This window comes from Oncorhynchus kisutch, linkage group LG14, assembly GCF_002021735.2.
Source record: "Oncorhynchus kisutch isolate 150728-3 linkage group LG14, Okis_V2, whole genome shotgun sequence".
NCBI lineage: Eukaryota > Metazoa > Chordata > Actinopteri > Salmoniformes > Salmonidae > Oncorhynchus > Oncorhynchus kisutch.
In genome coordinates, this window is record NC_034187.2 from 16,095,172 (window position 1) to 16,122,271 (window position 27,100).

General features: G+C 43.6%; 1 protein-coding gene across 5 annotated transcripts; it reads left to right on the forward strand.

The window, feature by feature from the left end:
• Positions 1-2: 2 nt before the first annotated feature.
• LOC109904262 (MAX gene-associated protein) lies at positions 3-26,370 on the forward strand. 5 transcript variants are annotated; one of them, XM_020501499.2, is made up of 25 exons: positions 3-250; positions 4,534-6,483; positions 6,576-8,550; positions 9,293-9,380; positions 9,471-9,581; positions 9,788-9,916; positions 10,049-10,162; positions 10,438-11,144; positions 11,423-11,702; positions 11,879-12,027; positions 12,122-12,251; positions 12,425-13,089; positions 13,503-13,800; positions 14,141-14,329; positions 16,155-16,445; positions 19,284-20,167; positions 20,428-20,550; positions 20,859-20,970; positions 21,040-21,497; positions 22,156-22,293; positions 22,731-22,842; positions 22,929-23,276; positions 23,424-23,579; positions 23,685-23,768; positions 23,886-26,370. In XM_020501499.2, exons 2-25 carry the CDS (start codon positions 4,604-4,606, stop codon positions 24,371-24,373), a joined length of 9,909 nt encoding a protein of 3,302 aa, XP_020357088.1. In that variant the 5' UTR covers positions 3-250; positions 4,534-4,603; the 3' UTR covers positions 24,374-26,370. The 5 variants fall into 5 exon arrangements, with proteins under 5 accessions (XP_020357088.1, XP_031643766.1, XP_031643765.1 ...); XM_031787906.1 differs by having other exon boundaries at positions 3-254; positions 20,859-21,497; XM_031787905.1 differs by having other exon boundaries at positions 20,859-21,497.
• The last annotated feature ends 730 nt before the right edge of the window (positions 26,371-27,100 follow it).

Consider the following 27,100-nt stretch of genomic DNA (forward strand, 5'->3'; position numbering starts at 1 on the left):
GAATCACACGCAATTGATTTGTATCGTGTTGTGCACGCGCTGGTGTGTTGTTACAAGTCTTGCGTGCTTAGGCCTTGCAGGCCCGAGCCACGTTTTTAGTCGTCGCAGTGCACGGCATCGAGGCTATTGGCAGATAGATTCGTCGCCTTAATCCACTTAGGTTGGGAAAGATAACTGACATTACATTCCTGCCACCACTTGGTGTTGTCACCAAACCACAATGTATGCTACCACGGTCCGCCACAATACAGTAGGTCCGCCAATTTGGTTTGTTTACTTGTATTGTCTCGTGTGGAAATGCAAAATGGCCGCCGCTCTTATAGAAGTATTTGATTTAACGATATATTGTTGTTTTTGAAATGGAAAAGGTTTTTGCCAGTAGTAACATAGTACATCTCTTAAATTACAATTCAACGCTTATGTTAAAGGTTGAAGTAGCCAACAGTAGGCAGATATTTTAATATCAAAACTTGACCCAGATAAACTATTATTAAAGTAATTAGTGTCTGTGACATGTTTGCCAAAGAGTGTTTCCATTTTCGATCAAAAGATTGTGTGATATCAACATCAAATTTTGTGAGTAATATGATTTTCGCTTAGAGATTTTTCAGGCCATGTGATAGGATACATTCATTATCTTCAATAGGCCTACATAAAGTCCTAGCCCTAGCCAGCAGATTCCGACCCTGTAGTTATAATTGTTTACCCTGAGTTGCACTGGGGTCGGAATGCAATCATGTGCTGTGTCCGAACACCTGTACTCGTGTACTACATACTTAGGGTGCATTTGTAAATTCACTCTGGATGTCTACTTCAATTTCAGAGCACTCTTGTCTGAGTGTGCCAGAGCACAGAATAACTGATGAATTGAACCCATTGAATATGACTGGTGTCAGTAAATGTTGGAAAAAAAGTAAATTGTTGCAAGCAGCGCAGTTAGTCACCAACGCTCTAGACAACATGAAAACAGCCTAACTAGCTCTGCTAGGGTGAGTAAAATGGTCAGTGAGGTATTCTCTCCTTTGTGTCTGGAAGTAGCTAGCAAGCTAGCCAACTTTAGCTGGTTAGCTTGGGTGCTTGACTGCCGTTGTGAACTCAGAGATGTATGATTAAATAGTCGTGATCATTTGAACCCTTCTGGTGCGGGCATTCCGCTAGCGACCCACCTCGACAACATCCGGTGAAATTGCAGAGCGCCAAATTCAAAATACAGAAATGGTCATAATAAACATTCATAAAAAATACAAGTGTTGTACATCGGTTTAAAGAGTAACTTCTTGTTAATCTAGCTGCTTTGTCAGATTTCAAAAAGGCTTTACAGCGAAAGCATACCATGCGATTATCTGAGGACAGTGTGCTGCTTACCAAAGCATATAAACATTTTACAACCAAGTAAAGGAATTACAAAAGTCAAAGTCCCTCTTTTATATCCCAAAAACTCAGTTTTGTTGGCGTGTTTTGTTCAGTAATCCACTGGCTCAAAGGCGGTCCAAACATGTAGACGAATACAAACTAATAGTACCGATAAAGTTCGTCAACATGTCAAACGAAGTTTAAAATGAATCCTCAGGTTGTCAATTGTCTAAATAATCAATAATATTTAAACCGGACAATAGAGTATTCAATAGAAAGGGGAAAAAATTACGGGCGCGCACTCGGTCATGCGCGCAAAGCAGCTCTGCATTCTTCCTCAGTCCATTGACAGGTCTCATTCTTCCTCATTTTTCAATAAACAAGCCTGAAATGATGTCTAAAGACTGTTGACATCTAGTGGAAGCCATAGGAACTGCCATCTGTGTCCTAACCCATTAGATACTCTATTGGCATCAATTGAAAATACCCACATAAAAGAAATCCCACTTCCTGGATTCATTTTCCTCAGGTTTTCATCTGCCATATTAGTTCTGTTACACTCACAGGCATTATTTTTAACAGTTTTGCAAACTTTAGTGTGTTTCCTATCCAAATCTACCAATTATATGCATATCCTAGCTTCTGGGCCTAAGTAACAGGTAGTTTACTTTGGGCACGCTTCTCATCCAGATGTCGAAATACTGCCCCCCAAGCCATAAGAAGTTTTAAGGACAAAACGACTTACATTTGAACACTGCAGGAGACTCATTACTCATCTTCTTTGCCATCTTCAATTCGTTTTTTTGTTTACTTTCAAAGAACTCTCAAATCTCGAAGCCCTCCTTTTATCCAGTTTGAATACATTGTGGGTGTGAAATTCCCAAATGTTGAAATTTCCTTCATACTGAAAGCATGCTACATTTTCAAAATGTAACAAAAAGAATTGTACTGAAACGGCCTACTATTTAGGACGCTAGTATGGGTATTCGGACACGGCCATGGTTAAATTAAGACACTGGAGCCGGCGTGAGACGTGGGTCGGAAAACGTATCTCAATTAGAGGTCGACCGATTATGATTCTTCAATGCCGATACCAATTATTGGAGGACCAAAAAAAGCCGATATCGATTAATCGGGCAATTTTATTTTCATATATATTTGTAATAATGCCAATTACAACAATACTGAATGAACACTTATTTTAATATAATGCATAAATAAAAATCTCTTTGGTCTCAAATAAATAATGAAACATGTTCACTTTGGTTTAAATAATGCAAAAACACTGTTGGAGAAAGTAAAAGTGCAATATGTGCCATGTAAAAAAGCTAATGTTTATGTTCCTTGCTCAGAACATGAGAACATATGAAAGCTGGTGGTTCCTTTTAACATGAGTCTTCAATATTCCCAGTTAAGAAGTTTTATGTTGTAGTTATTATAGGATTATTTCTCTCTCTACCATTTGTATTTCATATACCTTTTGACTATTGGATGTTCTTATAGGCACTATAGTATTGCCAGCCTAATCTCCGGAGTTGTTAGGCTTGAAGTCATAAACAGCGCTGTGCTTCAAGCATTGCTAAGAGCTGCTGGCAAACGCAGGAAAGTGCTGTTTGAATGAATGCTTACGAGCCTGCTGCCCGACTACCACCGCTGAATCAGACTGCTCTATCAAATCATAGACTTAATTAGAATATAATAAACACACAGAAATAGGAGCCTTAGGTCATTAATATGGTCAAATCCGGAAACTATCATTTTGAAAACAAAACATTTATTCTTTCAGTGAAATACGGAACCGTTCCGTATTTTATCGAATGGGTGGCACCCATAAGTCTAAATATTGCTGTTACATTGTGCAATCTTCAATGTTAAGTCATAATTATGTAGCATTCTGGCAAATTAATTATGGTCTTTGTTAGGAAGGAAATGGTCTTCACACAGTTCGCAACGAGCCAGGCGGTCCAAACCGCTGCATATATATACCTGGACTCTGATTGCACAGAATGCAAGAGAAGTGACACAATTATCCTAGTTAATATTGCCTGCTAACATGAATTTCTTTTAACTAAATATGCAGGTTTAAATAATATACTTGTGTATTGATTTTAAGAAAGGCATTGATGTTTATGGTTAGGTACATTGGTGCAGCGGCAGTGCTTTGTTTGTGAATGCGCTTGTTAAATCATCACCCGTTTGGCGAAGTAGGCTGTGATTTGGTAAATTACAGGTACCGCATTGATTATTTGCAACGCAGGACAAGCTTGTTAAACTAGCAATATCATCAACCATGTGTAGTTAACTAGTGATTATGTTAAGATTGATAAGTTTAATGCTAGCTAGCAACTTACCGTGGCTCCTTACTGCACTTGCGTAAAAGGTGGTCAGCCTGCCATGCAGTCTCCTCGTGGAGTGCAATGTAATCGGCCATAATCGGCGTCCAAAAATGCAGATTACTGATTGTTATGAAAAATTAAGGCCGATTTCAAGTTATCGCCCATGCCGATTAATCGGCCGACCTCTACTCTCAATGCAGAGACGGGATATGGCACTGTAGGCAGTTTACCGGAAAACTTGCAGTATTTATATATTTTCAATGTATCACTGTGGATAAAGCTACATTTTGGAGTGCGGTGGCATGGCATATGCCATCCCTGCATTGAGGTACGTTTTCCAACCCTTATCTCGTGCCGGCTCCACAGTGTGTTACTGTAACCATGATAGCGTTCCGACACCAGTGCAGCTCAGCGTAAACAAGTGTAATGGTAGGGTTGGAATCTGCTGGCTAGGCTATCCCCAATCAATTTCCATAGCTATTCGTAGTAAACTGGGGGTTTAATCAAAGGCATGTTCATGTGTTATCGATTATTAAATTGCAAATCTGATTTACAGTTCTTTGATGCCTTAATTTTGTTTTGTTCAACTTTATTGCCAATTGCTCATTATCTATTGATACATTTTGATTTGTTTTTCTTAGTTGCTTAATGACCGAATATCTTTGCTATGACGCATGCATTTTTCATACTATATTGTATAGTAATTTAGCCTAGTATTAATAATTTGTAATGAATTTGATATTTCCAAAGTAAACAAATGTACTGAGAATTGCATACAAAAGAGTGCATTCCCAGTGAGCAAAATTGGTTGAAAGAAATATAGCTTTATTTTTGTTGTTTTTAGGATGCTGAATGAAAACATGGAAGGACAGATGTAAGAGGGCATTCTTCCCTCGAAAAGGACTGACAAGTTCATGGCTGCCAAAAAGGAGAGAATAATGGTTCGTCATGAGGAGGGGGCTACTGCCCCCATAGCACTGCCCTCAGCTACCTCTCCCCCTGACCTCTTTGGTGTCCTAAACACAGGGCAAGCAAGTGCAGTTGTAGCCAATGAAGAAGCAAACATTCCAGCAACATCTACTCCAGGTTCTGCAATGGGTACTGGTCAAATGGTTTCTACATTGAACTCTGCTGCCAGGTCTAATAACCAACCAGAGAATTTACCACCAGAGAGCACCTACAGCGGTATCAAGGTGATGTTGGACAATAACAACATGTGGAATGAGTTTTTCAAATGCAAAACCGAAATGATAATAACCAAACAAGGCCGGAGGATGTTCCCTTATTGCCGCTTTCGCGTCTCTGGTTTGGAGCCCTTACAGAAGTACACTCTGCTCATGGATATCAACCCTGTGGACAACAAACGTTACAAGTGGACTGGGCAAGACTGGCAAATGAGTGGGAAGGCAGAGGCCCATTTGCTGAGACGGGTTTTCATCCATCCAGACTCTCCATCTTCTGGTCACCAATGGATGCAGAACCCTGTGTCATTCTACAAGCTTAAGCTCACTGACAACACGATGGACCAGGAGGGCAATGTAATTTTGCACCCAATGCACCGCTACTTACCACATCTGCATTTGGTCTCAGCTGAAACGGCTACAGAGGATATTCAGCTCAATGGGCCTGACGTGATAACCTTCACCTTTCCCCAGACTGAATTCTTTGCTGTAACAGCCTACCAGAATGTACGCATGTCTCGGTTTAAAGCAGACTTCAACCCTTTTGCAAGTGGACCCAACTCCCAGGCTCTAAAGCTGAAAATGAGTCCCTCCAATGAGTTGAAGGATGACACCAGATCTCCCAATGAACTCAAGACTGTGAAAGGCTTGAATGGCCTGAAATCTTTGATGGCGGCAAAACGCAGATCTAAAGACACTTCAACAGTAGATAAAGGACTCCTGAGCCCTGATGCTCAAAATGTTTCCCTTGCAGATGGTGACAAAACTGAGGTCAAAACTGATGGACCCAGCTCCAGGCTGAAATCAAGGCCCTCCAATGAGATGAACAAAGACTCAGCCCAATCGCCCAATGAGCTCAAGTCTGTGAAAAGCCTGAATAATCTTAAGTCTTTGATGGGGAAACGCACTTCCAAAGATACTTCAGCAAGAGGCCAAGGACTTCTCGCTCCGAATGCCCAAAATGTTATGCTTGCAGATAGTGATAAGTCCGGAGTCCAAACAAGTCCCTCCAATAAGTCAAAAAAAGACACAAACAGTTCTACCAATGACCTCAAGCCTGGGAAAAGCCTGAATAACCTGAAGTCTTTGATGGCAAAACACAGCTCTAAAGGCACATCTGCAGTAGATCAGAGAGTCCTCAGTGAAGATGCTCAAAGTGTTACACCTGTAGACAGAGACAAATCTGGAGTCAACGCTAATGGACCCAGCTTAAGCACTCCAAAGCTGAAATCAAGATCCTGCAATGAGTTGAAAAAAGCAGGAACCACATCTGCCAAGGAATTCAACTCTCTTAGAAGTAATCTGTCTTTGTCAAAATGCAATCCTAAAGACACTTCAGCAGTAGGTCAAGGACTACTGAGCTCAGATGCTCAAAATGTTATACTTGCAGACAGTGAAAAGTCAGGAGTCAAAATGGATAAACCCAGCTCCTGCAAGAAATCAAGTCCCTCCAATGAGACGATGAAAGTTGAAACAATATCTCCCAAGGTGTGCAATTATGTGAAAACTTCCCGAAAGTCTTTGCGTAGAAAACACAACTCCCAAAAGACTTCAGCAGCAGATCATGGACAAAAGTCAGTCAGAAACACAGAGTCCACTGAATACCATTCTTGGTAAGTTTTCAAGTTCAGTAAGCTACATGTTAGCATTCTTGCTTCTTACTTTAAAATGCACTTCTAATCTTTTACCTTTCTCTTCTGAGCAGTACAACAGGTCCTCCCCAAAGTAACTTCCCTGAGCTGATTCGGGATTGTCGTCTGAAAATACGAAGGTGCAATGTTGAGATAACCAATACAACTTGTAGTGTTGAGCAAACAAACACTAAGGGCATGGTTGCCAATGGCAAAGTTGTGGAAGTAGCTGTGAATGACAATTTTTCCCAGATTTCTGAACCTGAAGCCTTGTCCGGGAAGACTATTGAAAGGGTGGGAACACTGCACAATGGGAATGTGATTGACAGTGTCAAGGACCTCTTCAATTCATCTCAGTCCCAGGAACCGGTCAAGACTCGTGTGTCAATCAATGACCATTCAGCAAATGAAGTTGAAAACAGTCAAAAGACTTCCCTGAGCTCATCAGTGAGCTCTGAAGCAAAAATGACAGGTTTTGATGAACAGCTGCAGGGGAAGGCTAAACCACACAAACGACCAGAACCTGTGCCTTTGCCCCTTCTTGCACTCTACCTTCAACAGTTGAAGTTAAAATCCAGATCTGTTAGGACCAAACCGAAATCTCCCCCGGGATTGCCTTCGTCTTCATCCCCATCTTCTGCTGTTCCAACCACCGATCCTGTTATTCCAGCCACCGATCAAACTGGCCCTGTCATGGACTCAAGTGGCCCAGCCTTGGAATCTACTGGCCCAGCCTTGGAATCTACTGGTCCATCCAGGGATTCTACTGGATATGCTGTAGTTCCAGCCAGTGGTCCTGTAGTTCCAGCCAGTGGTCCTGCTGATCCAGCTATCAATCACATTGTTCCAGTCATTGCCCCCACTGGGCCAACCACAGACTATGCTGGTCTACCCATGGATATTTCAGTTCCAAACACAGATTTTTTGGTTCCTGCCACAGACTCATTGTTACCAGAACCTGACTCAGTTTTACCAACCGCTGATAATTTGTTTCTTGTCCCTGCGCCTACCTTATCCATTGCACAATCATCCCCCACCCCTTGTTTGCCAGCAACTGTCTTATTATCACCATTCCCTGACCCATTGTTACCAGCCCAAGAATTGCCACCCCCTGTACCTGTCACATTAAACCTAGCGACTGATTTATCATCACTTACCTCTGACCCTCCCTCAACTGCTCCAGCCCTGTCATCAACACCTAGTCTTGCCAACTTGGAACCTGAATTTACCCCCTCGTTACCATCCCCTGGTCCTTTGCGAGGTGGCTTTGAGCCATCCTCACCTGCGCCATTACCAGATCTTGAACCCCCTTTACGTTCCCCTGTTACATTGAAACCGGAAGCCACAGCCACCTCCTTACCTGTACATGCCTCCTCATTCCCAGCCCTTGAACGATTACTGCCCCCTAACCCTTTTGTTCTATCCTCTGAATTTTCATCACATGGATCACTTTTAGGCCTACCTGCCCCTGATCCTTTTTTAACAATACCCTTTATCCCATTGTTGCCTTCCGCTCACATTAACCCATTACCCTTTGAGGCAACCTCATTTTCCTCTACCCCTCACCCTGACTCACTTGCTCTGGACACTGCCTTATCTCCCTCGGACACTACCTCATCATTCCAAGTCAATTATGAACCATTAACACACCCATCTACACCGTCTCCACTCCCATTCCAGTTATCTTCCTTTTCATTGTTAGGTCCTGACCCATTGTCACCAACCCCGTCACTGGCCGACCTCACTAACCTTTTCTCCATCGCCGAAGAGCTTGAGATAACTGAAGACATTCCCAGCAGTGAGGCACCTCCTGTCCCATGCCCTCCTGTCCGAAGTACCCCTAGCATACCAGTTAGTTCTACTTTACCTGTTGGTTCTAGTCAGCCAACCCAGAGAAATAAACCCTGGAGATCTAAGAAGATATTTAGGAAAGGAGTGAAATCTGCCAAGGGTGATTCACTCCCAGTGATTGATGGATCTACAGATGTCGCCATGCAGCCCAACCTGGAGGAAGTTGAGGAGCAGCTGTTCGTGTCTTTCACCTCCAAGGTACGGCGTAAATAGTCAAATGTATTTTTGTGTCAGTTATTTTGGTAACACTTTACTTACATTCATAACACCTTTATGAGTGTTACAGATCATTCATAAGAACCTTTGTAACACGTTACCCTAAGAGCACATGTTTTTGGCTTATCTTGGGAGAGAACACAGTGTAGGCCTAACATGTCATTTACAATTGGTGCTCCTGGCCAGAACTGGCTCTAGGCCAGGCACTCTGTTTACTTCAAATCCACCTTCTCACGGATATTGTCAAAGAAATGTTCATTATTCAATGACATAATTCCAAGGACTGTTTACCCAGTGGCATCCTGCCAAATTGAGAGATCACGAGAGAAGACGCACAAGACTCAAAGCACACAGTCACTAACTGTTAACCCTTTGCTACTTCCAGACTGTTATGTGAAAGGTGTTCCGAATGCCTTACGTATACCCCTTCAAGTTAACTATTACCGTTACTTCATGGTATGCCACACCACCTGTTTTTCATTGGTTCTTATTTTAGGGGGAGGGAGATCTTTAACAAGGAAATCCTTATTTTGGTTATGTTTCTTACAGTCCACGGTTTATCCTAGGCTAAAAATTGCATTATGAAAAAAGTACAGCATATTATAAGCTGTGCAATAACACATCATAAGGGCTCATACATGTTCACAACAAGTAACAAAGCATTAGCTATTTCCATTCGATTTAAGGAAAGTGTCATATTTAAATAAAGTCTTGTAAATTACAGGAAGCACTTGATGTCCACCTGGGAGAGCCTGCACTTTGTGAGACGACGACTGTGCAACCTCAGAAGCCCCCAGAGGCGACAGAGAATGGTACAGAAAACAACCAATTTGATTCATCATGCTCCCAAGCTGCTGTTACCTGACGCCTGTTAAAGCAGTTCAACTATTTGTCTCTTTCAGTTGGAGGACTAGAAACCACAGAGGAAAGAATAGTAGCTTTCGAGAAGGTTATTTTGGGTGACCTAAAGGTTATGAGGCATCGACAGGTCATTCATCCTGTGTTGCAAGAAGGTAACACAAATAAATGTCTGTAAATGACAGCGTATATACTTTTTATTGTCAATAACTTCCTTGCACACTAGCATGTGACTCATGTCCCACTGTGATTTTCATGACAGTGATCATGTGATGTTTAATCTTACTCATGATGGTAGAATGCTTTAGTATGATGCATAGTCTATGCTTGAAGATTGCTTATCTGTCATCTGTGTTTGAAGTTGGACTGAAGATGAGTTTACTGGATCCCACTCTGGTCATTGACCTGCAGTACCTAGGTGTTCGTCTACCTCTACCCCCACCCTTTTTATGTCCAGAACCAAACTCTCCAGCGTTGGCATCTTCTCCAAGTTAGTAGTTATTTTAGTTTCTGTTCAAATTGTCGAGTATATTTTTAAGTAACCTTGTTAAGGGTTTTATTAGGATAATTTAATACATTTTGAAAATAGCAATTGTTAATTGGCATACCTTTTTTCCCCCAGGTGGTTCAGTCCCCTTTGTTTCCAGGACAGGCAAGACCACAGACTTCACCCAAATCAAAGGCTGGAGAGATAAGTTTGTCCCCTCGAACTCGCCATCATCCTCCAAGCCTGAAGGTAATATTTACATTAAAATCCTACATGTCTTTGATTTGATAAGCAAATCCTCAAGACTCCATTCACATCAGCAGTTGTAACCTTTGACCTTGATTTTGTCTGAAATGGTGCTTTAACCGTATGCAAAATCAGAGGAGACACGTTTTACCGCTGATGTTTTTACAAAGGCTTAACAGTAAAGAGCCTCAGCTATATCCCCTCTTGTGTTTTCTATACTATGTTGCCCTATACAATTTACTGTGTCGTGCGGATTCAAAATGTTTTTTGCTTTAAAGGTTGCCCAAGTTCAGAAGTGGTCCCAAAGAACTTGTCGGCCTTCTGCAGTGACATGTTGGATGAGTACCTGGCTAACGAAGGTAAACTCATTGACGAGCGCGCTGCCAGTTTCACCCAGACCACCGTCGTCACCCCTGTGGTCTACCAGCTACCCACCAAGAGCACCAGCTACGTCCGAACCCTAGACAGTGTGCTGAAGAAACAGGCACCGGCACTTTCTTCCACCTTTGTCCCACCATCCAAAAAACCAAGACTGCCCCCCACATCCAAACAACTTAAAAAATCTGAGAAAAGGCAACAAAAACAACAATGTTTAAAGCAGAACAGAACTAAACTAACGTCTGCAACAACCCCAACATCATTGCCCACTGAGCCAAAACTGCTATTGATGGATCATGGCGCCCCCATCACCCACGATGACACAATTGAAACTATAAAAAGGAGACCTCCACCAGCCCATGATGCTCCTGTGTCCAGGCCAGAGGTAGAAGAGCCACCTCCCGCTGAACTGGCTCCTGTGGAAGAGGATGACTCGGACCCAGAGCCACAGCCTGCTGCCAAGACCAAGGTCGTGTTTCCTGGGCTGACCAAGGCCCTGCTCCGACAAAGGGATTTGCAGGACTTGGTTGTCTGGGAGGGCAAGCGCCGGACCTGTATCTCAAACGAGAGGGCGACGATCGCCCTCACCTCCCACTTCACCTCAACGGTAAGATCAGTTACACCTCTACACCATTACATCTGCTTATTGACTCATTTGTGTGGTCTCACATAAAGGAGCAAAGACGTGTTGTTGTACATTTGTAGTTTCGATCTTGTTTTTAATAAGCTGATTTTGTGAGTGTGTTATACCAACTCTACGATGGTATCCCTGAGAAATGTGCCACGCTAGCACTAACAGTCCTCCCTGCCTCAATGCGTTCAGCCGGCTGGGCTGTGTGTGTGCCAGCCTGGCACAGAACCGTCATATTTTACTTTTCTCTTCAGGGCTTTGTTTGTGAGAACCCTACAGCTCCTATTAGGATCATAAAGCGCAGGGCTCCTCCCTGCCTCAAAGCATTCTGCCGATTGGGCTGTGTGTGTGCCAGCCTGGCACAGGACCGTCGTATTATCCACTGTGGAAAGATTGAGTGCATCTTTGGCTGCAGCTGCCTCAGGCAGAAGGTGGTCGTCCTCAAGAACTTAGAAGGACCAGATTCTAATGCGTCAGAGGAGGGCCTGTCCAAGAAGCGGAGGAGAAAGTGGAAGAGGATGAGGATGGCATATAGTGAGTGTCCTCTAGTTTAGAAAACTGCAGAATAAAACATTGTTCTATGAACAGTAAAAAAAGTTTCCATATAAAACAATTTTGCTACACTACATTAGATTAGGTTAAATACGTCACAAAGTGTTTCCATCTCAATGTTGTAGAAAATGACATTTTGCATTAATTTCCAAATTCAGCTCTCAGGGAGGCTGAGATGGTATCAGAACCTGCTCCGCGTGTGAGAATGTTGTGGAGAAAGACGGATGGAGAGACGGACCCGGAGCCCGTCCTCGCCCCAACACCGGTCTACCTACCACATCTTCCACTACAGGAAGAACCTTCAGTGGTGAGTCGTAAAAGGGTGTCTATCTATCCATACGTGTTAGATATACCCCTGTAAAAAATGTGATGTAAATTCTCACCCCCTGCCTTTTCTAAAGGTGTATTTTTCTCCGGTGAGAGAGGAAGGTGGGACCATGACATGTGCCAGAGTGCGTGCGTTTCAAAGCAAGAGCACAAACCGACCTGAGGTCATTGACAATCACTGCAAACCAATAGACTCTGCACCAGGTAAGTTAAATGAGTCAAATTTGACCACATGATTTTTTATAACCCCAAACACCAGTGTCTGTCTGAGAGTATATTTATCAGGCAGTGAAACACATCAGTAATTGGTTGCTTCCAAAAATCATAGCCTAAACTGAAATGCATTTCTAATGGCTGTTGACTTTCTCTTGATGTAGTGAACTCTTCCAGTATGTCAGAGAAGTCGTTGTCCTGCCATCGTCCCAAGTACAAGGAGCCCTCCAAGCGCCTGGAGATTATGTCTAAGTGTAAGTGGAGTAGCCTTGCGGATAGGAACCTGGTGCTGAGAATTGTGTGTGAGCACATGGCCAAGGACCACCTCAGGAACCCCTTCTGGGTCAAAGGTTACCTTATAAAACCCGTGTCTCAGACCCTGAGAAATGATGGCGAAAGCTGCTCCATCCACTACAAGGTACTCATCTCTCAGGTCCCGAGACCGGACGAAGTGGAGGAGGAGAACGGTGAGGAGGAGGAGGAATGGATGGGAGAGGAAGATGAAGAAGAACTAATGGAAGAGCAGAGAGAGGAGGATAAAGTGGAGGAAGTACCTGTCGTGGAGGAAGTACCTGTCGTGGAGGAAGTACCTGTCGTGGAGGAAGTACCTGTCGTGGAGGAAGTACCTGTCGTGGAGGAAGTACCTGTCGTGGAGGAAGTACCTGTCGTGGAGGAAGTACCTGTCGTGGAGGAAGTGGACAACAAGGCTGTGGGGCGTAGAAAGGATCTGAAATGGCAGGGCCTGCCTTTCTTAACAGGAATTTCTCCTGCTGGCCTCCTTACTGGCAACCTTAAGCTACCAGAAATCTCAGACCAGAAATGTATCACGGTAAGCATTGTAATTACTTAGTTTCCCCCAAAACAAATCCAATAATCAGTTAATTTTCCTTCTCTTATTGATGTGGAATGGCATCCTATTCTCTATGAAGTGCAAATAAAAAATACATGTTTTATGGTCACATGCACCGGATAAGTGCAGTAAAATGTGTTGTTTTACAGGGTCAGCCATAGTACAGCGCCCCTGGAACAATTAGGGTTAAGTGATTTGCTCAAGGGCACATTGACAGATTTCTCACCTTGTTGGCTCGGGTATTTGAACCAGCGACCACTGTAGTGCACAGGGCTCTGGTCAGAAATAGTGCATTACATAGGGAATAGGGTGCCATTTGGGACTAACTCTATCTAGCTCTGAGGACAGACACAGTCCATTGCTACCCAGTATTTCCCCCTGTGTGTCTTTAGGTGAATGGCATGTCCTACCCCCATGCCAAGATACAACTGGGCATGATGGGAGCCATGCACCCAGCCAACCGCCTTGCTGCTTACCTCACGGGCAAGTTACGAAGGCCTGCCTGTCTAAAGCGGTCTATGGCGGCCTCTTCCGTCCCATCACAAAAACACCCCTCAGAAACTCCTAAAGGTGCCACAGATACAAAGTCCTCTACGAGACAACCGGCCCAACTGGCAGCCATTCCTACCACCATGGTTACCACAAGTGTTCCCTCTACCATTCCAGTTGCTGCTGGCCCCAAGTTCATTGGTGAGAACCACTCTTTGTAGTGTTTTTTTTTTAGCTTAGTTTATCATACTACTGTATTTTAATGTAAGTTTGTTGCGCTGAAATCTCCCTCCATTGAATTCTGATTCATATAACTGAATAATAGTCAGTCCATTGTGAAAGACAAGTGTGGGAGACTGAACTGCTACCTCCATCTCTACTCCACAATGACTAACCTGCCCCCCAGTGGGAAAGGTATTCACACTCTTTGTAGTCAACCAGATCAGCTCCTCACAGCAGAGGCTGCCTGTAACTACTGTTCCACCTCAGTTTCTGGGCAGTGTTCAGACACTAACTCTGCCCTCTTCCTCTCTGGTTGTAGTGAACCCAGGTGCCTGTCTCTCTCAGGGGGCTCAGATGGAGCAGAACACAGTGACTGCTGCTGTGCGGATTCAGGTTGTCACCATGGTCTACCCAACCAAAACTCCTAATGTGAGGGGTGGTGCCGCAGCCCTGGTATCTGCAGTGTCTGTTAGCTCCAAGGCCCCCTCAGCACCAAGATATTCTACAGGTACACACCCAGTTAGTTCTGCACCACTGTAGCTGTAACTAGGCCAACCAGGTCATCCCATTACTCCTCAGCCTCCCACAGGCTAAGCCCTGGTCCTGTGGCCTGCCACTCTCATGCTCTGTTTGTGGTGGTGATCAATGAGCTCTCCTGGGACTGCAACGCAGAAGAAATATCAGCATGGCGCAGAGAAGCACGAGATTGAACTTTACTCAACTTTCTAGAGTTTTCCCCGTTAGTTAACACATCAACGTTTCCCTTTACTGTGGGAATTGTGATCGAATCAACGAAATATTAGCCACGTTAAAGGCAATATACAGAAACAAAACGAACTATGCAAGACTTCGTGCTTTTCAGCTAAAATGATTGTACAGAATTCTTGCCACCAACAAAATGTTGAATATTTGGGGCATACAATCATCGCAGCTCTGCAGATTTTGTTGTGAGGATACAGAATCAATAGACCATTTATTTTGGTTGCAAAGAAACTGAAGATCTCGTACAATGCTGTGTACTACTCCCTTCACAGAACAGTACAAACTGACTCTAACCAGAATAGAAAGAGGAGTGGGAGGCCCCGGTGCATAGTTGAGCAAGAGGACAAGTACATTAGAGTGTGCTGAAGATGTTTAGAGGCTTCACTGCATAATTTTAAATATTCAATAAAAATAAAATAAAAACTATACAAGACAGTATGAAAAATTAACAATGCAAGAGGTTTTGTTGTAGGCAGAACACATTGGAGTAGGATTCTATATTTCATTGACAGGTACGACTCATACTCAACACAGACTTGTGCGCCATAACCAATCAGTGCTGCAGTAGGCCTATATGCAAATAGACCATTGCAATATATGGATCTGTGCCATTTACTTTGAACTGGACTGTGTTTACAGCATGAGCATGTCAGTAGATGTGCTTGTTTTGAGATCAAATAGAGAGGTACATGTAGCAACATGGGGGAGTTATTGCTTCCTACAAGAGCACAACATTTGCGCATTTATAGACATCTTTGAAAAACGAGTGTATAAAATGTGTGTATTTCTAGCCATCTTTGAAAAGAGAGTAATGTAAAGAGCTTTTTTTTTGTCTTGAAGGGACAGTGTTGTATTTTGAGACAGGCTTAAATAAACTATGTAGCCGATAGGCGGTGGGTAGCATAATTTGTGTGATTCTCTGTAATATTGGTTTGAGGAGATGGTTCTTGCATCAAATAACACAACAACATTTTCAGTCACATCCTTGACTTTAGGACAAGTGAATAAACAGGTTAATGTCAAGCCCAGCTTGTTTTTTTTTCTTCTCAAAAGTCTCATGGAATGTAGGCCTACATTGAATACCACACATTGGCTGCTACTGTAGGCTGATAGAACAGCTATTTCCATGTTAAAATGTTGTGGGATGCATTTCTCCATTGTTTTTTGGTGGTAGGTCACTCAGGTAGGCCATAATTATGATCAAATAGACATAGAAGCCTACTTGACCACTGTTAAAACTGTAACGAAAAGTGGTTACAGCCCCAGTGTTCACAGTAAACGCGCCGGAAGTTGCATAGAATTTTCACAACGTTCAAGTTTGAGCTCAGCAGACCAGTAGAAAAAATGAGAGGGAACATTGGTGGTGACCTTCATCCTATAACCCCTGCCTGCCTATACCCTTCCCTGTCCATCTCATCCTGGGTTGATGCTGCGTCTCGTGCTTCACTATCACACTGGCATCAGTGTGTGATGTGATATGTGGATTGATGTTTTTTGGGGGGTTGAACGTAGTTTCATGGTTATGCCCATGTTTTCCATCATTAATGAAAAATCCCCCACTTTGTTTACAGGTGCAAACATATCACCCCAAAATGCGTCCCGCATCAGTGAAGTGGTTACCAGTCCCCCGATGCTCTCTGTTCCAGGGACCAGTACCTCTGTCAGAATGCCGTCTCCTCTCACATCCCTGACCCCTATCATGTCCCTGACCCCTCTTGCGTCGGGTCAGAGAATTGTGCTGCAGCCGGTAAGGAACACCTCAGCGAACACCCTATACAAGAACCCCAAGGGACAGCTGATCCAGCTGGTTGCCCTCAGCCAGCTGAAGGCCCTTAACCCCAAACTCGTCATGCACAACAAGGGTGAGTGTCTGACAGTTGATTATATTCATGCCAAGGCATTGCTGCTCTTTCACATGCATGACTTACTATGTTGATGACTATGTTATGAAACAATGACTTGGACATTTTAGGAAGACCGATCAAGGATTCCCATGTATAATAAGTAATCTCCAATGAATGAATGTTGCTTAAATACATACTGTTTTTGTTTAGCATGCAGTGTATGAGGATACAGATGAAATAAGAAATGGACTTCAGAGGGTGGTGAAAGTGAACAGTGATGAGCTTGATGCTCCTTTCCAATAAATATTGAGGGTCTTATTCTGGTGAAATGATGAATGATGCTTGGCTGCTGTTTGAGAAATACATTTTTTCCATAATAATCTCATGTAGGCCATACCCGCACTGTATCTGCAAGCTGTTGGCTAGAGTACGTGCCAATACCAGAGTGGGCACATTCACTATATACAGTCATGGCCAAAAGTTTTAAGAATGACACAAATATGAATTTTCACAAATCTGCTGCCTCAGTTTGTATGATGGCGATTTGCATATACTCCAGAATGTTATGAAGAGTGATCAGATGAATTGCAATTAATTGCAAAGTCCCTCTTTGCCATGCAAATTAACTGAATCCCCCAAAAAACATTTCCACTGCATTTCAGCCCTGCCACAAAAGGTCCAGCTGACATCATGTCAGTGATTCTCTCGTTAACACAGGTGTGAGTGTTGATGAGGAGAAGGCTGGAGATCACTCTGTCATGCTGATTGATTTCGAATAACAGACTGGAAGCTTCAAAAGGAGGGTGGTGCTTGGAATCATTGTTCTTCCTCTGTCAACCATGGTTACCTGCAAGGAAACACGTGCTGTCATCATTGCTTTGCACAAAAGGGCTTCACGGGCAAGGATATTGCTGCCAGTAAGATTGCACCTACAGTGCCTTGCGAAAGTATTCGGCCCCCTTGAACTTTGCGACCTTTTGCCACATTTCAGGCTTCAAACATAAAGATATAAAACTATTTTTTGTGAAGAATCAACAACAAGTGGGACACAATCATGAAGTGGAACTATATTTATTGGATATTTCAAACTTTTTTAACAAATCAAAAACTGAAAAATTGGGCGTGCAAAATTATTCAGCCCCTTTACTTTCAGTGCAGCAAACTCTCTCCAGAAGTTCAGTGAGGATCTCTGAATGATCCAATGTTGACCTAAATGACTAATGATGATAAATACAATCCACCTGTGTGTAATCAAGTCTCCGTATAAATGCACCTGCACTGTGATAGTCTCAGAGGTCCATTAAAAGTGCAGAGAGGATCATGAAAAACAAGGAACACACCAGGCAGGTCCGAGATACTGTTGTGAAGAAGCGGCGCAGTGGTTAAGGGCGCTGTACTGCAGCGCCAGCTGCACCACCAGAGACTCTGGGTTCGCGCCCAGACTCTGTTTTAACCGGCCGCAACCGGGAGGTCCGTGGGACAACGCACAATTGGGACAACGCACCTAGCGTTGTCCGGGTTAGGGAGGGTTTGGCCGGTAGGGATATCCTTGTCTCATCAGCAACTCCTGTGGCGGGCCGGGCGTGCACACAGTGCACGCTAGCCAAGGTTGCCAGGTGCACGGTGTTTCCTCCGACCAATTGATGCGCGCTGTGTTAAGAAGCAGTGCGGCTTGGTTGGGTTATGGAGGAGGACGCGTGACTTTCTGGAGTTGTAGCGGTGAGACAAGATAGTAGCTACTAACAATTGGATACCACGAAATTGGGGAGAAAAGGAGGTTAAAAAACAATTTTTTTAAATGATACCAACACATCCTCCGAGAGCAACTTCTCCCAACCATCCAGGAACAGTTTGGTGACAAACAATGCCTTTTACAGCGTGATGGAGCACCTTGCCATAAGGCAGAAGTGATAACTAAGTGACTCAGGGAACTAAACGTCAATATTTTGGGTCCATGGCCAGGAAAATCCTCCAGATGCGGGTGGACAAACAAAACCCCACAAATTCTGACAAACTCCAAGCATTGATTAGGCAAGAATGGGCTACCATCAGTCAGGATGTGGCCCAGAAGTTAATTGACAGCATGCCAGGGCGGATTGCAGAGGTCTTGAAAAAGAAGGGTCAACACTGCAAATATTGATGTAACTTCATGTAATTGTCAATAAAAAAGCCTTTTACACTTATGAAATGCTTGTAATTATACTCCCATATTCCATAGTAACAAAAATATCTAAAGACACTGAAGCAGCAGACTTTTGTGAAAATTAATATTTGTCATTCTCAACTTTTGGCCACGAATGTACACAAAACATTTAGTGACAAAACCATCAGTAGATTTGAAAATGCGATTTAACCCCTTTTTCTCCCCAATTTTCGTGATATCCAATTGCGATCCAATTATGATCTTGTCTCATCGCAGCAATTGCCCAATGTGCCCGGGAGAGGCACAAGTCGAGTCATGCGTCCTCCAGAACATGACCCACCAAACCGCGCTCCTTAACACCTGCCCGCTTAACCCGGAAGCCAGCTGCACCAATGTGTCAGAGGAAACATTGTTCAACTGATGACCAAAGTCATCCTGCAGGTGCCCGGCCGCTAGAGCCCAATAACACAGCCTGGGATCGAACCCTGGTCTGTAGTGATGCCTCAAGCACTGCGATGCAGTCGGGAAGCCAATCTCAAGTTATTTTTATGTGCGCACTATGTCATTATGCACAGACGTTTATCCACAACAAGTCAATTTGATGGAAACATCTCTGATGGGAAAATGCGCATTTTAGAATATTCAGATTAAAATCTGTCGCAAATTGGATGGAAACGTAGCTACAGCTGAACTTTATTATTTTTTATTTTCAGGTGGGATGATCATTTTAACCATGCCTGAATGCTTGACCACCATGAACAGCTCCACCTCCTCTCTCACCACATTGGAGAGCAAGGGCCCTGGTAGCTGTGCTTCCACCATCAGTACTGTCCCCCTTGTCACTTTCCCAAAGACCCAGACTGCATTCAGCACCACTATCACCGCCCCTAAAACCACTGCTGGTTACGTTAGTCTCTCACCCACCGTGACAAATGGTGGGACGTACACCTTGGAGATTGTTCCTCAGACAGGCAACAAGGAGCCCATCATCATCAAGTGTCCGGCGGTGCCAGCCCAGGGCTCCTCCAAGGTGATGCCTGTAGTAGGGGGTGTTACTGTGCTGCAGCCTCACCCGGAAACCACAGTAATTACTGTCAAATCCCCCACAAAAACAGTTAAGAACACAGGTGTCAAAGCTGACAATATCTCCACAGTGACCTCCAATGTAGACTCTAATGTAGTCTCTGAGGTGTGTAGTTGGATGCGGCCTTTCCAGAAAACCAAAACTCCTAAATCCACAAAACCCCCTAAAGGACCCCAGTTTAAATTTATAAAAGCTGATGCTATCTCCCCAGCTCACTGCAATTTAGACCCTAATATCCAGCCTGAGGTGGTTATAGTGCTGCAGCCTCCCCCGAAACCCCCTATAACCCAGGTCACAACGACAGGGATCAAAGAAAACACCTCCACAGCAGACTCCAATCTCCTTACTAAGATGGTTCATGTTGATGACCCCTACCAGACATGGACAGGAAGACCGAAGAGGAAGATGGTGGAGGATGAGTACGATTTGGATGAGAAGACAGACAACTCATCTGACGAGACTGATTCTGACGATTCAAGTGTTAATAAAGAGGAGCTAATCGATGTCATCAGTGTAAGAACCCTTTTAACTTCATACAACATGTCTGTTTTGAGACTCTAGTTACCTAAATCTCATATTCTCTAGTTTTTAGACTAAACAGTAGTAGTCTGTTTCTTTCTTTCTTTCTTTCTTTGTCTATTTGTGTGGTCTGAGTAATTTATGTGTAAACAGTCTGTTGTTCTGTACCTCAACGATAGCGCCTTTGTGCCTTAGTTTTCATATTAAAGTCTCCAAGACTCCATGATAGAGCTTCATCCTGTTGCATTCTGTAGAAACAGCTGAAGCACAACGTGGACGAGAGGCATCGCCGTTTTGAGCTCCATGGGTGCTTCCAGCGGCTGAGAGAGACACTGAAACTTGACCAAAAAGCTGCGAAAGTGTATATCCTTAAAGAAGTAAGCACCTATAAAGGGATGGGTAACTTTTTCTTAACGTTTTTGTTTACTTTAACTTTATCCAAACCATTGTTCATTTTGTTCAATTGAATGATTCCTTTAATTAAAGTGTGTCCAAAATGGCACCCTATTCCCTATATAGTGTACTACTTTTGATCAGAGCCCTATATAGGGAATAGGGTGCCATTTAGGACTCAGGCAAGGTATTTGTATATTTTAATAATGTGGTCGAGCAGAGCTGTTCTTTGTTTTGTTGAAGCATCTGTCAATCGATGAAAAAGTTAACTAAAATAAATGTATGTTATCAGGCGACAGAGGAGATCCAAATCCTGACTACGAAAAGTAACGACATGGAGAAGCTAAGGAGTTCACTGACCCTGGAGAGAGCAGCTTATGTCAAGAAGATGTCCCAGTTAACTGGTAATAATGGACACTGCTGTAACATTTCAGCATTCAAAAAACATTCAACCAACATCTTTCCCTCCACAGGAGAGTCTGAGAAGCAGATCCTGAGGAACATCCAGTATGTTTGTTCCCAGCAGAAGAGTGAGGAGCTACTCGTCAACAGGAATATGGAAGGAGTTCCCAAAGACTCCTCTGCTGTCTCGTCCTCTTCAGCTGTCTTGACCTGCAGTGAGGCCAGGTCGAGACCAAGACCAAGGCACACGGGAGGAGTGACAGCAGAGAAGGAGGAGGAGGACAGGGAGGAGGTGATGGAGGTGGTAGACCTTCTGGAGGACACTGAGGAGGACAGGGAAGCGGTGATGGAGGTGGTAGACCTTCTGGAAGACACGGAGGAGGACAGGGAAGCGGTGATGGAGGTGGTGGACCTTCTGGAGGACACAGAGGAGGAGAAAACGGACAACTCCTCGGACGAGACAGAGGATTCTGCCGATGACGACAACAACAAAAACAACAACGTTAAAGGGGACGTCATTAACATCCGTGTAAGAACTGTTAAACCTCATTATAAACTGGGTGGTTCGAGTCCTGAATGCTGATTGTCTGTGGTATATTTAAGCAATAAGGCCCAAGGGGGTGTGGTGTATATGGCCAATATACCACGGCTAAGGGCTGTTCTTATGCACGATGCAACACGGAGTACCTGGACACAGCTCTTAGCCGTTGTATATTGGCCATATATCACAAGCCCCCGAGGTGCCTTACTGCTATTATAAACTGATTACAAATGTGATGTTTTGTCTTACCTGTGGTTTACCGTCTGATATACCGCGTCTGTCAGCCAATCAGCATTCAGGGCTCGAACCACCCAGCTTATAACAGATCGTATACCACGGGTATGACAAAACATGTATTTGTACTGCTCTAATTACATTGGTAACCAGTTTATAATAGCAATAAGGCACCTCAGGGGTTTGTGGTATATGGCCAATGTGCCCCGGCTAAGGGCTATTTCCAGGCACTCCTTGCGTCGTGCATAAGTACAGCCCTTAGCTGTAGTATATTGGCCAAATGCCACATCCCCTCATCCCTTATTGCTTAATTATACAACACAGTTTGGTTTCTGTCTATTAAAATCTATTCGTTTTCTCTTGAGAATCATGTTTTTCTTTGGTTTTTAACTATGACTCATCTGTCTTTCAGGATTTTGAAGAAAGTGTAGAGGAGGAGGAGGCTGTAGACATTGAGAGTGTGGAAGACAATGCGCAGAAGAGCACCACTTCACAACTGAAGGCAAAATACGCTAAAGAAGTGGAAGGAGAAACAGGACCCAAATTAAGAGTATGTCCCCCCCTCGATGTTATTACAAAGACATAAACAACCTTTTAATGCCTTCCTTCAATTATGCAGTTCTGGGAGGTACGGTATGTCACAAACAAGGTCAATGAAATAGTCAGCTAAATATTACTGACTTGTTATTGGCCTTATGGGGCCTGGTCAAAACTTTTGCACTAGTGAATAGGGTGCCATTTGGGATGCACTCTTAGTCTTACCTTCCCGAGGATGAAAACATTAGTTGGTGCTGGGTCGCCATGTACTGAAGCGCAGCACAGCGTTGTCTCTCGTATGGGTTGTGCAAGTCCGAGTGCTAATGGTAACATTGAACCAAGAACACTGCAAATTATAACCATGGACAGTGAAATCACAGCACAGCCATATTTGTATTTAGTAAAGAATCTCTTCAGGAAATATAAAGTATTGTCTCTGTTATTTAACAGGACCGAAAACAAGTCCTTGACCTGAGAGACAAATGCGAGCGCCTTGAAAAACTGAAGAGTGGGCTGACCAGGGAGAGAGCTGGTGATATTAAGAAAATCTCAAAGAAATCTGGTAATGGGCCTTACATTTCACCCCCCTTCTCTCGTCTCCTATTCGGTCTCTCCTTCCTATAACACTGGCCTGTGTTCTCTCAACAGGAAAGACAGAGGAGCTCATCATCAGGAAACTGCAGGACATCTCGACCAAACAGAAGGACATGGTGTTCAAAACGAAGTGGAGAGGGCCGTCCTCATCGGTCTCACCCAATAAAACAATTTCACTCAGGAGCACTCGACAGCCTAAGCCAAAGTCCCTGGCCCCCAGCCTCAAGTTAAAGGTCGTAGCCACCTCAGTCCCCCACTCTATCCCCCAAAAGCCTGCATCCCAACGACCCAAGACTAGTCCCATCACACCACCTTCCAGTAACCACCCCTCAACGTGGCGTTCGCCGCGTGAAAGGACCAGACCTAACATCCTGTCTGGCAGAAAAATACAGCCTGCCCCAGGTGAGCCTCCCGTCCCTCTGACCCTGTTACTGTATCAGCACCCAATGGGCCAGGTTGACTTCAATAAGACAGACTGCTGGTCTAGAGACTGAACTTTCATGTGAAGAAATGAATCATTAAGATCCTTTTTTTCTGCCTCCCCAACAGATTCCCCACCAGTTCATGCTGGGTTTCTCCCTCAAATGCTGTCTATAGTGGGTGGAGTGATCACATCTGAGCAGGTGATCGCCATGCAGTCTGCCCGTTCTCTGCTGCCGGGAGGACGCGCCGCTGGAATCGAAATGCAACAGTCTCAAACACCAGGTAGGCTTGTAGTGACTCAAGGCACACTGCACTGACACATAGTTGCATTGAAATGTTTCCTGATTTGATTTGGATTTTTCTTCAATTTCTCACTTTTCTTTTTAGGTGTCGCTTCGGTCACCATCATTATCCCCTCAATGTCCAAACCCATTTCTCTCACTCCAACTTTTAATAACTGCAACGGGGGAGGTAACTTCCCACAGATGTTTTTACCGCTTCAATGTTGAAATCTTTAAATCTGATTGGAGTTGGCTGAATGTGATGCCATTGACACAAACAAAATTGCATATGTTTCCTATTTTTCAGTTCCTCATTCCGCCGATGTCATTTCATTGGTTAAAGCCCGACAGAACCAGTCAGCTCCAGGTGTGTCAGGGGGAGCTCAGAGGAGGCCAGCCCCAGTGAAGGGTAGGGGCAGTGGGTTGGAGTACGGAGAGGTTCTGGGGAAGCAGCTGGACCATGCTGTAGACGGTGTAGGGATCAACGACGCAGATGGAAACTCTGAGGAGGACGAAGACAACAAAGATGGTGATGGTGAAGACGAGAGCCTCGCGTCTGTCCTCAACGAGATCTTCATCCTTCACCAGCAGATTACCACAGACAACAACAGCAGCCCCAGAGGTCCTCCAGTGGTCTCCCGCATACCACATACCGAGCCTGGGCAGATGGGGACTGTGAGGGTACCCACACCTCAGACAGACAGGGTGCTACTACCACCAAAGACAGAGAAGGCGATCATCGGAGATGGAGATGACGAGTGCTCCCTCAGCCCCTTGTTCCCTGAGACTGAATGAGGACAAGGGCCAGGAAAAGACTTCCAAAGGCCCAGGTCTGCCAATACCACAGGCAGAGGACCTTAAAGTTGGTTTTGGATCCAACCTGAAACCATCAGAGACTGTTTCTGCTCCTGCTGTCAACGGGCACAGCCAACAAGCAAAAGCATGCACTACAAAAGGTCAAGATGTACTGCAAAAAGCACTGACCCCGCCACTGCTGCTGCAGATGAAAGTTGGAGGCGTGGCAGAGGTGCTGGAGTCCAATGAGAAGCCGGGGGATGCCCTGACCCCGCCCCCACTGCTGCAGATGAGGCCCATGCCACGACTAGACCCACGATGACTAAAGAGCAACCCTCAGACATAGAACTGAGAAACAACTCACTTAGGCCCAGGTCGACATTGTAGCCATCTCTCCTCAATACCCCCATTCACATAGGTCGTATTCATTCGGCACCAAACTGACAAAAACGGACTGAAATGGGGTGAGACTACTTGAACTTGTCCAATGAGAAACGTTCATTTTCTGTTGCAAAACATTTCTCTACAGTGTGACTTAATGAATATGACCCTTCTGGCTAAACCAATCGGGGATAACTACATTTACGAAACATACGTTTAGGATATCCTTGTGAAAAAAGTGATTTTGTTTTGTTTTAGGAGCAACACTACCTAACGGGGCGTATCGGAAAGACTGACATGACACTGTTCTGACAGTCAGGAGTTTTTGTTTGTTTTTCTGTTCAAATCTCCTATCTAGAAGTGTCTCAGAATAAGAGTACAGATCTAGAATCAGTTTAACCTTTTAGATCATAATGAATAAGCTCACATGGAGCTGATACTAGATCAACGCATGTGTAAGACACTATAAATACAGGCCCTGAACTGTTGCTTTTCTTTCCCTCATTTTAAAGAGGAGATGCAATGAATATTCTGTAATAGTAAGCTGCCAGAACCTTGGTACATTTAAGGGTGTCCAGTATGTTCTGCCTTTAAGGGTTACACACATCGCACCGAATGTAGATCTGTCGTTTACAGCTTGTTGTTCAGCGCACTGTTGACGTCTTCGCATGTTTCTATATGTAAAACCGGTTTGCACTCGGTTCACAAGTACTCTCAGCAGACAAACACTATTGGTGTGTTCGAGCCCTTAGAGTATATTATTTGTTCTATCAGAGCAAGAGGATTTGTAGACAGACATCTGATGGTACGGATGCCAGTTCTGTTCATAGTACTGTAATGGTGTGTGTATAGGGCCTCTGTCTCCATATTGGAGTGGGAGATCTCTGTTTCTTCATGTTTGTAGTTACTTCACCTTTAAGGAACATTTCATCTGTAATTATATATGTTTTTGTATGGCACAGTTTTCTACACTAACTACTAACCGCTCAGTTTGCAGTGCAGACAACACATCTCAACATAGAAAACCCTTGATAAATATTGTCATAATGGACAGGTAATTGAATCTGCAGCGCTTGTGACTTTTTTCTAAGAGCAGCTCCACTTCAGTGATTTATGTAATAATTAGACCCTGACATTCACTATAATATTAGTAGAAATGACTATGGATGTGTTGCAAATGGCACCCTATTTCCTATATAGTGCACTACTTTTGACCAGGGCCCTGATCTAAAGTAGTGTACTATATAGGGAATAGGGTGCCATTTGAAAGAATTTGTGTATTTGTGGTTGAATTGGGGGAAATGAAAGCTGTCATTTTTATGTTGCTAAGAGGTAAAGCTTGCAGAATTAAAAGCCAGCCATCTTGTTAAACTGCATCAAGACCTGTTGGTTAGAACCATATAGTGTAGATTGAATTTCTGTATAAAAAAATATATATAAACTCCCATTTTTTTAAATAATAGGCCATGTAAATAATGACGTTTTTCCACTTTGAGAACGATGGTTGTTTTTTGTAAAGATATTTCTCATGTTTTTATATGGGGTCAATAACCGTTACGTTTAGGATGTTGACGTAAGAGAAAGGAAGATGCCTTGAAATAAAATCTAATAATGAACCTAGCTTGCCAGATTTACATTTCTGATGCAGTTACTTTCTGACTTTAAATATAATATTACTGTAAAGATTAAGTGACTTACTGTAACTACATCCGACATTGGACATTCTTGATTTTTTTTTTTTACAGGAATATTGTGAAAGAACATGCATGGGTAATTGTTAACTGATTGTTAAAATGCTAAGTACTCCTTCCTTGTTTCATTTGCCCTTTTTAAAGGACAGAGAGAGATCTGACATTTCCCAATCGTCCCCTGGGATCTAATGGCAAACTAATGACCTTATCCGTTACCGGAAAATGTCTAATTTCCCCTGTGAATTATAATTTATAGCAATAGGTGTGTCCCAAATGGCAACTCTTGACCAAGGCCCTGCCATTTGGGATGTAGGCATGATCATTTCTTCAGTTGTGACATGATGCCGTAGTGTGATAAACAGTTTTTTTTTAAATACAGCAGAAATACAGCCTTCTCCAAGGGTAAGTGTCGATCAGAACGATCTCCTCACTTCAGTTCTATTTTTGTTTAGAAGTTTGCTCAAAGTCGTTTATAAAATATTTACCTTGTTACAGAAAAGCATTTTTTAAAATGTTTTATTCGTATCGGAAATGTGATTTCATATCATAAATTAGAATATTAGACTATACTGGAGTGTATTTTCCTGTGTATTGACATTTTATTATACAATTGGGTCTGGAATTATTGGATTCCTTGATAAAGGAAAGTGTTGGT

Bases quoted from the DNA above. Each gene is read 5' to 3' on its own strand.
- LOC109904262 (XM_031787906.1), top strand. From the start codon at position 4,604: ATGGCTGCCAAAAAGGAGAGAATAATGGTTCGTCATGAGGAGGGGGCT. The intron at 9,381-9,470 runs GTACAGAAAACA...TGTCTCTTTCAG, and splicing joins CCCAGAGGCGACAGAGAATG to TTGGAGGACTAGAAACCACA. The intron at 12,028-12,121 runs GTGAGTCGTAAA...CCTTTTCTAAAG, and splicing joins TACAGGAAGAACCTTCAGTG to GTGTATTTTTCTCCGGTGAG.